This window comes from Mycteria americana, chromosome 4, assembly GCF_035582795.1.
Source record: "Mycteria americana isolate JAX WOST 10 ecotype Jacksonville Zoo and Gardens chromosome 4, USCA_MyAme_1.0, whole genome shotgun sequence".
Lineage (NCBI taxonomy): Eukaryota > Metazoa > Chordata > Aves > Ciconiiformes > Ciconiidae > Mycteria > Mycteria americana.
Window position 1 is genome coordinate 51,141,340 of NC_134368.1, and position 13,127 is coordinate 51,154,466.

At 36.3% G+C, this 13,127-nt stretch overlaps 1 protein-coding gene across 1 annotated transcript in view; it reads right to left on the reverse strand.

The window, feature by feature from the left end:
• FHIP1A (FHF complex subunit HOOK interacting protein 1A) overlaps window positions 1-11,670 on the reverse strand; it is a 39,286-nt gene extending 27,616 nt beyond the window's left edge. The window contains exons 1-4 of the mRNA XM_075499265.1: window positions 11,553-11,670; window positions 9,529-10,155; window positions 4,463-4,621; window positions 2,168-2,254 (exon numbers count right to left, since the gene is read on the reverse strand). Coding sequence (XP_075355380.1) covers window positions 2,168-2,254; window positions 4,463-4,621; window positions 9,529-10,155; window positions 11,553-11,654 — 975 coding nt within the window. The 5' untranslated portion in view covers window positions 11,655-11,670. The remainder of the gene's footprint in view (window positions 1-2,167; window positions 2,255-4,462; window positions 4,622-9,528; window positions 10,156-11,552) is intronic.
• Window positions 11,671-13,127: the final 1,457 nt, after the last annotated feature.

Here is a 13,127-nt window from a genome sequence, read left to right on the forward strand (position 1 = left end):
CAAGTAGATTTTAGGATACCAAACCAACTTCATTGAGTTTAAAAGAAAAATCCATATCCATTTAGTATTGTGTTCAATGAAAGAACTTCTGTTTTAAAAACCACCATGGTGCATCTGGCTGTTCTCTCATTTTGGCCCTTCACAATTTTTTCTTAACTTAAAGGTTGATTACAACATTTAAGTCCTCAAATGGGTGATACAGTTTTCAAAGCCTACTCTTCAACTTAGCATGAATCTTTTCTGTAGCAACTAGAAATTATTTTAATGTATGAAAGAGCCGTTACAGCATAATTATCTGTCTTAGCGCATAGACATCTGTCCCAAAAGCAAAGATGTAAAATATTTATTTTCTGTTAAATTAATGTTGGGCACAGCACAGAAAGACTGAAGAGGTCAAATGTGCCTCTATTTACTTGCTTCCTTTTGCTATGGAGTTTTGGTGTCACATAGGTGAGAGCCTTGTATGAGATCCACTAGATGGTGCAATCCATCTTCTCCATTAAATGCATTTGAAGTTTATACACATAAGTAGTTAATTTTTAAAGAGGAAAAAGTCAAACTTAATGCTAATCAAGGAAAGGTTTATTACTGGAAGAACAAGGCACCAAACAGAATGTAGGGGTTCAGCAAAGATCTAGGCTTAAAACTCACCTATGTTAGCAGCCAACATCTCCCATTTCAAGAGAAATATGATTTCACCCAATTTCAGAGTGTATAAATGAGGTTCAACAAAATTTCCATCACATGAAAAAAAGCCTGATCAGAACAGCATGCTTTAAACGATTTAAGTAACATCAACAGGGAAATAATCAACCCAACAGGGGATCAGCAGACTTACTGACCAATAAGAATGGCATTCAGCAGCATGGTAGTATTCAAAACAACCTAAAGTTTGTCTTACGTACTTCAGAGGTAAAAACAGTACCCACTAAGACCAGAATCCCACAGCTACATTCTGATATCTCCCTTGTTATCCATAACCTTGACCTAAAGCTGGTTAGCTTTTCACTTCTGATTCTAATTCCCAGTCTTGGTAAGGGATTAAGTCAAGATACAGAAATAGAAAAAATTACTACCAGGTAAGGAGGTGAACTATCTCAATGACAGAGTACAGCCTTGATCTGGATTGCAGCCAAATTTTATTTCAGCCCTCGCCAAGTTCCCAAATGTTTGAGGTCTGTCAAATCATTGAAGAAGATTCTATACTGCTTATTACTTTCTTGGTAAGTGACTACTTACCACGAAGAATTGTGTGCACTGCCAAGACAAGTCGTAGACTACAAAGCAGGGTACAGTGTTTCACTGGCCTCTCAGAAAATGGAACAGGTGCAGTGCTTTCTACTTGGCAGGCTTACTAAAAATAAGCAGACCTTCAAAAAGTAATTTATTAGTCCTCTCCTGGCGGTTTTTGGTGGATTTTTTTACTCTCAGCAATTCCTACTTTTTCTCCTCAAAGAAGGTGTTCTTTTTATAGAGGAATGAAGACTTTTAATTGACATATTCTGCAACAGTTGGAAAGGTAGTTTCCTGCAGCCTAACAAAAAAAACGCTTAAGTAATTCACCAACATCAGTGACATATTTTGCAAAGGATAACCCCTAAAATTCAAAGAAAAATGAATTTTTCTTCTTCAAAGCACCATAAATTGCACCCTAATACATTAGAAAATTGATACCAAACTCCATTTCTTCTCCACTTTATGAAAATAACTCTACCAACTGTTATAAGGAAGTACGAAAATAATACCAACTTTGCTAAAATTAGCACAATATTTCTTGACTGAACATTTTCCTTGCAGGCATTTTCCTTTTGGAAAATGTTCATTTGGAAAAAAAAAATACTTATCGAAACGTGTCTGCCATGATGAAATGTTGTCTAAAGGGTCACTGCTTTTTTGATGATATGTCAGCCTAGCACAACAAAAATATTTTGGTTCTTCATTTCACTTAAGAATTTTAAACATTTTCAGAAATACCTGTTTCTTGCTTAATAATCTGTATAGTGTAAATAGAAAGTATGGAATGGAAAGATGGAAAATTAGCCTAGAAACTTACTCAATTATATGGAAGTCACTACTGACAGTACATTTAATAGTATCTTTACATAGAGATCATCCATAATGCTTTTGACCGTTATTATTTTGTGTCATGCTTGCATACACCACTGACCTTATGGAGCGCAGGAGCCATTACTGGCACCAAAAATCCATTGTAAATATAATTCACAAGCTGGTTACGTATCAAGGGATGCGCCACCTAAGAGGGCGGGGGAGAGAAAGACACAGCACAGTTCCAGTGAGATTTAAAACAAGACAGGGCACAGACTACTATTATCCACCACCAAAACCCTTTCCCATTTAACAAGACATATTAATTTGTCCTTCTCACCACCATTTGCTATGATTCAGGTTCTTAAATATTTTTCCTTCTTCGAAGAAATATACAAACTATGTTTAATTACAGTAAGCCTGCCAAATTTAGAGAGCAGGGCTTTGTCAATCTCCCTGCATGCTGACAAAGATGAATGGATGGACAGACATGTATACCCATGCAAAGGAAGATCTGAGATTCTAAATTTAGCTCTTGAAACCTTGTCAGGGTCACTTAAAGGTGGATTTGCCATTGTTAACCTGTCCTCTTACAAGAAGAAAAAGCAGAACAGCTGCTTTCCTACGGTTCAAGAGTAGGTAAACCAAAGCACTCTCTAGCTATGGGGTAAGAACATACTGTACACATACCCTTCTCCCAACCACTGTAAAACAAACAGAAATGAAAACAAAACCTACATTATTTATTCAATAGGTTGGTAAGGAGCTTTAAAAAAAATGAACTGTTATTAGAAGTCAAAAATTTACTTTTATAATAAAGCATTCATTTTGTTTTCACAAAGAAAATATATTATCAATTCATGCATTTAAAATAAATTTGATAAAAGCAAAAAAAAAAATTCCATTCAGAAGCATTCCCAGTTAATATATTCTGTTTGAAGTTCACATAGAGACTGGAATATCACAGCCTACATGTGGCCACAAATACATTCTCCCACTTGCAATTCTTCCCAGACTTCCTTTAATTTGTAACCCTTACTTTGGAAAGGGGAAGAAAAAGGGTTGCCCTTCCTATGCTGTGATCCAGGGAAAAAGTAGTAAATGGCAAGAGGTCTTGGCTACACTGTCCCTTTTTAGTCTCTGGCCAAAGATTTTGGGTCAACACAGAACGACACACCACGAAAACCATTCCATGCACAGAGCAAAAATTCCTGCAGTAATTGAGCTTTCAATTCAGCTGAAGAAAGACTATAAAGACACAATCAAGCAGCAGTCAGCAATGGCTCCTTCTGCATGTTAGCTGAAGATCCTTAACCATTTTGAGTTTATTTGAAAAGTGGTTTTAAAATAATATGCTCTTCTTTAATTTGTCTGTGGTAACCTTTATATAATTAAAAAAAAAGGAATCAAATATGACCTCCTACAAATGTAGATCTGTAGAAAAATTCCACTTAGATACCAAAATGAATATTGTCTCCTCTTCACATTTAAACATGCATGTTAAAAATCTTGTATATTGCATTTAAAGAATGACAGCTACTATCATTTTCGCTTGTTCAATGCTTTAATAGTCAATCAGTTGCTTTACTGTATTTCGCACACATCTCGCTAAAACATCTTTTATTTAACAGTAAATGTGACTAAATTTTCAATCCTATTCAGCACATTTCAAGTAACACATAAATCCACAGTTTCTGTAGAATTTATATCATGTTTTAATAAAATACTGGACAAGGATTCTATAGGGTTTTCTAGTCTTAAAAACAATATAAAAATACAAAAAACTCATTTTACAATTAGATCAGAGAAAACAGTAAGGTATCAAAGCCAGAAAAAAAAATTATAATCAAGAAATAATCATTAAGAACAGAGACTAGATTCAAAACAGGCCAATCTAAAATGAATTTATATTTCTAGGAAGATACGTAAATTCTGCTTGGAAAACTTTCTTTATGCAGTACTCACCAACAGGCAAAACAGACTATTTTCTTTTCTACACTATTATGAGAGCTTAGACAAGCACAGAATGTTTTTCAGTGCTTAAATATGTAAAGACTACATTTTCCCACATGTAAAGGCATTCAATTTACTTTTAGTATCAACAGTGGTATTAAAATGCAATAAACCTTTTTTTTCTGAAACAGAAAATCCTCCCAGTTACATAATGAAATATCAAGCTGCCACACAAATCTACTGCTTTCACTTGAAACATTTGTCACCTGAAAACCAAAAACGTATTAATTCATCCTTATAAATAGGACAAACAGCACAAAGCATTCATTTTATAAGCAACTTATTTTAGTGTAACTTAAAAAGTCCATGCCATTAATAGAAGTAAATAAACTCTGTAATTTACTTCTGCAGAAGATATAAAAAACTACTACTTCAAACAGACAGGCCAACTCTGCTCCATTACCTGTATCACAGCATTGCAAAATTCAAGGGAATTCATGAATTGTACAAGGGCTGGTGACAAGAGCCAGTCATCTTTCAGCAGGCAGTGCCACTCTTCTCCTTTTTCTTCCAGCTTTGTAGGCAAAGATGAATAGAGGCCACTTAGTCCTGTTGCTAGCACCTGTATTGCAAAAATACAAGAGAAGTAAGTTGACTTTCCAAGTGCCCATCTGCTTGAATGGCAATGCCACAAATCATTTCTCTTACTAGTTTTAGTAACATAACAGAGTGTTGAGATTAATTTCATTTCCTTTTGAAAGAGTCCTGTGGCAGAAAGACATGAATATTTTAAAGAGCTTCCTATATAATATCCTTCTTCCAAGAGCTGGTATTTAGGAGAAAGTGATGAGGAAAAGCAGGTTGTCTTTTTTTTTTTTTTTGATCTGAAGTTGTAATTTCTTTTTAAATACTTGTAAAATCGTTTTACACTTTCCTTCAGTCCCTTCCACAAGAAGCCACCACTGTCATATATCTACAGCTTGACTTTCATTGGTGATTTGAATGTTACTGCTTACACATGCCTATATGAAGTGATTTCACTTGGAAATATGAAATATTAGAAATGGAGGGGGAAAGTGCCCCCATCAACAAAAATTAAGTTCAGCTTCACGCAGACCACACATATATGTTGACTTTCATTCCTAGGCACTTGAACTCAGCTGAATCCACTTTAAAAAAAAAAAAAATCTAACTGTAATTTCTCATTTTCCTTTCTTATTTATTTAGAAGGGGGAAGGGAAGAGATAAAAAAGCCTGAAATAAGTTACTGTATAGACATTGTTTCCAGCGATCTTAAGGCTTACAGATGATTTATGTAGAACATATCACTGAAGCACAAGAGTGTATTTTTAGTTACAATTTAAAAAGCATATTTCCAAAAAGCTTTTTTAAGTTTTACTGAATATATCTAGCATATTGGTAGTTTCACACCAAGTTTTTAATAATTAAAGTTATTTGAAGCTGGAAACTTTCTAAATATTATTTAGAACTCTTATCCTTCTGACATGATTTTATACAACTTCAGGATAATTCTTAAGATGATCCTCATTTTAATAGTATCATTAAGACTCAGCCTGACGGAAATCTTTTTAGTTTTCATTCAACAGACTTCTGTAAGAATTTTTCCTCTTTCTACAAAGGGTTACTTGGCATCTACAGGGCTAGACAGTCAAAGCTCAGATGAAACACAACTGTTTTATCTATTAGAAAACAAACAGTTGACAATGTGCAGGTCGAAGACCAAGAGTTCACGGAAGGGAATTCAGGTTTTGATCATACGCAAGCGTAACCAATTATAATTGCTAACACATCCAGTCAGACAAAGGCTGTCTTTCTGAATGCTTTCCATTCCTAAATCACATAATTTTGAAGATGGATAGATTGATTTATTCTGGCATACATAATTAAGCCAAATATTGAGGGGGGGGGGGGGGGCAAATACCATGGAAAATTCACTGCTTTAGCACACTGTGCTACTTTTTTATACATGTATATACATAAGATACATAAAGAAAGATGCTGCAGATATGTTAAAAAATTAAAAAGTTAAAGCCGTTGAGCAAAGCTTTATTTGTACAATTACATTCTTCTATAACCAGAATCTTTTTTGCTTTTTCTCTCTCTCTCTCACAGTAGAAGACCTCAAAGCAAAAAGTTAGGAAGATCTTACTAGGCCTATAGACCTACCTATACGTAACCCACATACACACTTACACTCACAAACCTAGGCTTCAGATGATTCTAGGAAGGAAAGAATTCTGAAGAGAGAACTTGAGTTTCTTTTGTGTTGCAACCTGTTAATTAATGCACATTTGGTTTTCCATTGTCTGCTTAAAATTTAATTGCTTTTCATAAATGCATACTTACCCTCTCAGTAAGCAATCTGATTTTCAGACCTGTGTACTATCCACATTTCTCCTTCATATGGAAGTTCAGTCCTTAAGCACAAGAAACTGACCTTGAGCAAAACATACTACTCTGTACTAAAAGGAGTGGTGAATTCACAATCAGTCAATGTCTTGAAGTGAAGAATTCTTTTGTTTGTCTGACTTACTGAAGTAAGAAGTGACAGATGTAGCTGCTAAAATCTGTAAAGTTTAAAAAGCTCTTAATTTTGCTATTAAGTACAACACAAATGGCTCTACGTGAAATTATGTTTGTAAAACCCTGAGATAGAGAGTAGCCGCTGGAAGCAATTTCATCTCTTTAGGTAAAAAACATTTGAAAATTTTCATAGGAGTATATGGTATAAACAGGATTACCATTTGAAATTACTAACAGAACTCTTCACATTCTATAAGCAGGCATATAAAATAATGCACATATATAGACTACATTATGGAGTTTTAATCAGTAAAATGACAATCATCAATGAAAAAAAAATCTGAAAGAAATAAATGAGTTCATGTCCTGGAAGGGCAAGATCGGTTTTATTTTTTGTTTTATCTAGAGCAGTGTCCTTTTAAACTTCTCCCAACATTTGTCAAGTCAACCCTACATGCTCATCTACTTTTACAAGCATCTCCAGCAGTTTCTTTCTCACTGAGTCATGAGTCTCTCTGCAAACCAGTCTCCTTGATTTATTTATTTTCTCTTGACTCACAGAAGACACCAACTATGTGATTTGTAATCCCAGACACATTATATGATTAAAATGTGTTGTTAATATATATCAATTGCTATCTCACCAATTCCTTCCCTTTAATAATTCCCTTTCCTCCCACATCCATAGTCCTTCTATCTCTGTGCAGCCTCAGCTTTCCAAGGACACTGCAGAGCCTCCTGCTTTAATATTTGCTTTCCTAAGCTGTGACATATTTACAAATACAAAGTTTTATAGAGAGACTTTGATATGCTATGCTGCTCAAAATTCTTTAGAAACACTGTTTTCTTATTACAATGCTGAACAGACAATATCTTCAATCAGATACAGAAAACTTTCAGGTCAAAACATGATCAAAATGATATGGCAGAAAAATCTCTAAAATCAGAAAACTTTGCCCAATAGTTTGTCTACACATTCTGTGTTAAAAACATTTGTTAGTGATGTATCTTACTGCAGCCTGTCCTCTTCCTTCTCTATAGTTTACTCACCTACAGTTTTGAATACCATGGACAGTCTAGTTTAAAAAGCTGCTAACCAAAGTTAGCTCAAAAAACAGTATCAAGAAAGCCTTCAGGTTCACTTTGGCACAGATCTAACACTGATTCAGGCATACGAGGCAGCAGAGATTTATGGCCAGACTCCATCCCAGGGCATGTCTATACTACACAATAAGGCATGGCAAAGAACACCCTGTATGCTACCAATCAGTTCAGCCCCAGAACCAGAGATAGCATCAACACAGTGCCACCCAAATGCCACTCCTACCAGCACAGGACTGCACTAGCTGTTTTGCAGAGTAGCTGGGGCCACATCTGCACTGATCCGAGTGATTTACAGCAATGCCACTGACACCTACCGAGTCTTCCACCAGAACAAAACCTGTTCCTTCAGCTCATCACACTCAAATTCAAAAAAGATTTTGTGCTAGTGAGCTAATTCTATGGCATTGCATTAAAGTTTTATTATAGACTTAGGCCAGTCTCATTACTGTTCAGAAAAGTCTGATTTTAGCACATTTTGACAAGAAGCCTTCCTAATTAGAATGATTGTCAATCATGGCTCCCTGCTGTTAGAAGGTTAATATAGCTGGCTTTTATCTTCGGTGTAAAAAGGCTGCTTTTTTTTTTTTAGTTAATTGGAAGATGTAATTATGGAAGTTACAGCACGGATCCAATAATGGTATCTGTCTCAGGGACAGTTTGAGAATCAAGTTCATATTCCTTAGCAGCATCTATTAAACAAGGTCAACTGGAGTCTCTCAGCACAAGAAATTTGATGCAATATTTACAACTGACACAGGAAATAATTTATAAGTTTTGTTTGGAACTTGTAGGCCTCCTCCAGCCTGCAAACCTGGCTCTGCCCTACTGCTCAAAGGACATAGCAATCTCAGAGTAAATGGAAACCTACGGCTGGAATAGCTGTCATGCACTAATGCTTAAGGCAGGGATTCTAGTGTCGTCTGCTCTGAAGCGCTCTGCTTTAGTAGCTATGTAAGGCTCCCCTCCACTTCATTTTTTCAGCATTTATTAAACTAAAATGCAAGCCATGCAGAAGATAAAAGAATCAGTCCAAAAACTGGCACACAAGAGCAACTTTTCTACAGAATGACATTTGGTTTTGAACCCATCCATTGCAGATCTCAAACTGATTTTTGTGATAAGGCATGAAGAAGCAGGTGTTGTCATGTCCATTCTGCTTTAGCTTTAAAACTGCAGTAGGGCAGCTTTGTTTGTTAAATTAGATTATTTACTTGTTTAACAGCAAAGGTTTTCTATTCATGTAGTAAAATTGATTTGCCAGATCTAAAAATGGAACACTACTACCAAGTTTTGTAAGAGAGTACACCATAGCAAGATGGTGGTTTGCCTGAGACAGCCATAGAAACGTCCAATTCTGTGACAAAGAGCAAGTATCCCTTTTATCTTGCAAAAACATTACATTTCTATAACACTCACACTATTTTCACACTTATTTTTTAACTGTTGAATTGATGTTATAGCGGGGCAAGCACAGCCCGCCTAAGCTAGCACTGCCACCAGAAACAACAGCCTCAGAACACCCTCTTCCCATTTCTCACTCCCTTCACCCCCAGAATCTCACAGGGGCCTCACAGTGAGACAGAACAGGTTTCCCTCCCACCAAGTTCTGCTATAACTTCCATCAGTTTCCCAGTTCAATTCACTGCGTGACTGCAAAAACACTTGTGCTGGCCCAAAAGCACAAGACACTGGTAGAGAAACAAGGAGCAAGACTTCGTTTGGCAGGAGGGCTGGCTTAAACAGCATTATAATTTGTGAAATAGCTGTTAGCAGAAACAAATGTGTTACAACACATCTTTATCAAAAATGACAGAAAAGGGTGAGAAGAATACAGGGGAGACAGTTTAGCATTGAAGATCAAGCAAACCAAGAACAACTTACTGGGCAAAAATAGGTGTTTTCTGCTATGTGGTTTGCAACAACGTTGTTTTCTGCAGACAGAGACATTATGAAAAGCAGCGCATCACGGGCCTGTTGGCCTACTGTTCCTTCTCGATGGATGAAGGGAATCAGCAGGGAAAATATGAGGAAATTGGCTGCTCCTTGGTCCTCGCTGGTGTGGAAAAACAGTTCTAAAATGGAGGGATCTTTGGCTATTATAGAGCAGAGCTGGTTCAATAGGACAACCAACTCTGTTTCCACTGTTGGAGTGGCTGTTCCTGAGCAGGAACTCAGCAACATCATCAAAGGCTTCAGGATGGGCTTGTGATGCAGCAAAGGCTGATGAGACTGTGTTACTAGCATTTCATACATTTTGAGTTGCTCAATTTTTGTCTCATCGGTGAACTCTCGCCGTAGGCTCCAAAGAAAAAGCTTCTCCATTATGTTTTCTGAGACCACAAACTCCAGAATGGACCCCATTGAGGCATCCTTTGCTTGCTCCTCAATTAATAAGAAAAGCATATGCTCCACATAATTCTGAACAGTGCTGGCCTCATCAGGTGAAATTGCCCCGTACTTTGCCTGAGTGTTTTTCAAAGGATCATGCTTCTCTAAGATTTTCAGAACCTAAAGAGAAACAAATGCAGATCAGTTATTTGAATGTATTAAAAAAAAAAAAAAAGCACTTACCCCTATAAAGAAAAAAAAAAATCCAAATTCTTAACACAAAAAGCCCAAACTCTTTTTATGCTTTTAGTTTTTGTCCGTCAAGCTTTCTAAATTTAAAAGTTTCATATTTGGTATGAACAAGGCCAAAATGTAATGCTTTTGTTCACTTTTATAAGCACATAAATTTGCCACTTGTCCTGTTGCTAAAAACTTGGGGTTCTCTGAAGTACGGATAAACCAGGTTCCCTTCACCTTCAGAAACTGAGTTTTGATGATGTTTGCAATAAGTTTGTCACAGAGGACTGAAATCAAAGGGCCTGCTCTTCAGCCAGAGTAACTGTGCTCAGGAGTATCAATATCATGAGATGACTCGCAGTAGTAAGAGTGGCAGAAGCCCACAGACCTGATCTTTCCTTGCCACATCTTACGTGATACCAAATGGCTTCTGATGCCCACATACTCTTGCAACATTCAATATAGATTTAGGATTGAGCAACAATTGTCATCCTAGCACTTATACCCCTGGATTAAATTCTGTTCTGCATGCAATCAATGAAGCTCCCTGTCTGTGAAACAACCACTGTCTGGCGCTTTTGTGGAGGATAAATGCCACAAAACCACAAAGGAACAGCAGCTCCCCTAACACGACAGCATCACTATAGAGTTAAGTGAGAAAAGGTGGCTCTTGAACGATGGCTCCTCTGACACTGGAAACACCAGCATGTGTCTGTCTTGCTTCTCAGGATAGCCAAAAAACAGCAAACGCAGCAGCATAGAAATCAATTTTACATAAACCGTTAGTTATTCATATTACTGCAGCAAAGACGACCTTATAACATGGTGCTTGGAGCAAAACATCTTTGCCTAAAAGCAATTATAATCCTGATGACATGCAAACAATTTTTAGAATAGGCTGAAGTGCATAATCTACATCTATCCACAATAAACAACACTGCATACAGCTTTGCACCATGCATCATCTAATATACTTTACAAAAGCTAGGCAAGCCTTATTCAGCACAAGGAAAGGAAGCACAGAAGTTCGCAACAAGGTCCAAGTCACAGTGAATCACTAGGAAAGCCAGTAAGATGATCTAGGCCTTCCATAAAATACTACCATGTCCTAACACTTCCCTTTTAGATGCAAATCTGGAGTTCAAAGTGTGATTAGTAAAGGCTAACCGTACCTTAAAAGGTCAATTACCTTTGTGTTTGAAAGTGTTTCAATGTCATCTACTACATTCTGCATGACAGACGTTTGTTCCTGAGCAATTCAGGATTTTCCCAAAAGTAAGAATGAAGCAAATTCCTATTAATGCAGCCTACTTCAAATCAATAAAACTAATTAACATTACCTGTGCCCAGTGTGTTCTAAACACTATCATGCATGTTTCTGGGTCAACACCCTGCAGGCTCGGAGCCTGCCGATTTTTGCCGATACTGGTTCCAGAGGACATTATAAATTTTCCAAAGGTCAAGTAACTACGCCATGCTGGATTTCTTTCAAAAATCCTGTAGTTCGCTACAGATGTTCAAGCATCATGATGAGATTGATAATTGTGTTTTGAGCTTTGGTATCCACAGAAATCTGTTTAAAAAGAAACAAAACAAAACACACATATACCCATGCACATGAAATTATAGTGTATAACAAAAAAGAACATACTTAAAGAGAACACTAAAACCTTTTTTCTTTTAATTCAGTTTGACAATGGAATTTTTTAAAGCATGTTATATGGGACCATCTTCTCACACTTTTCCTTACGATAATAGTTTCTAATGCTCAAACTTTTGAGATCAGTGACTGAGTTAAGGTGCTACTGACATAAATAAGCGTAACATCAGCTCCTGCAGTAAACATTTTATGCATATGTCACTACATTTTTAGTTTTTCATTATGATATTTTTGCCATCTGACTACGTCTCTTTTCAGAGTTGCTTAGTAACTAATGTTGCATAGGCTATACAGGTAAACAAAAGTACAGGTTATTTCTATATTTTTAAAACAATATTTCCATGAATAGATATAATTACAAATAGTTAAAGTTTTCTGTCAGAAAGCATCTCATGAAGAGTTGAAAACATCTGTAGAACACCATATGCAAGTAAAAGGATGCATCTGTATCAATACCAAAGTAACCAAAACCAAACAACATAAAAGATAAAACCTTCATGTATCCAAAGTCAAATAAATTGAGATGTCATATTGAAGGACTATGAGAATAAGACCAAACATTGAAACATTCTTTTCATCCATTATTTAATATCCTAGATATCTCAGTATTAACATAGTTGCATACCTGCAGGGGAAAGTTAAAATGAAACAAAGACAGGTATCTTCCAGATATTTGAGAGGCTTAAGAGAACATATTATTCCCTCAAGCACCAATACCTAAGTCAAACAGTCCCCCTTCCACCACCACCCCCACCATGAGCTTTACATTTTTATTCTCTTTTTTGCAAACCATGTATGTTTTTAATTTAATTCAGTTTTGGGTGATAGCAGAAAAAAAAAAAAGGAAAAACAAAAAAACCCCAACAAAACAACAAAACAAAAAAACCCTGCAAAAAAACCTCAAAAAACAAAACCCACACCAAAACTAAAAAACAACAACAAAAAAATCCCAAACCAAACCTCCACAACACCAACAAAGTGTAGGAAGACAACAAATGCATTACAAGTTCCAACAGCTCATGTCAATCAAAGCCGATTTTTATTTTCATTAGAGACTGCATTTTGAAGTACTCTCCTTTTCTCCAGTCTTCATTAGGACCCCAGGGCCCCTGGACATTCATTGGCTTAGTGAAATACACAAGGAAATTTTTGTACTATAAATTGCCGCAGTCCATATAGCAATTCTTTGCCAGTTTAGTAGGTATATCTCTGTGTATATCTTAAAAGATAAAATTCTTTTCTCTACAGTGGACAT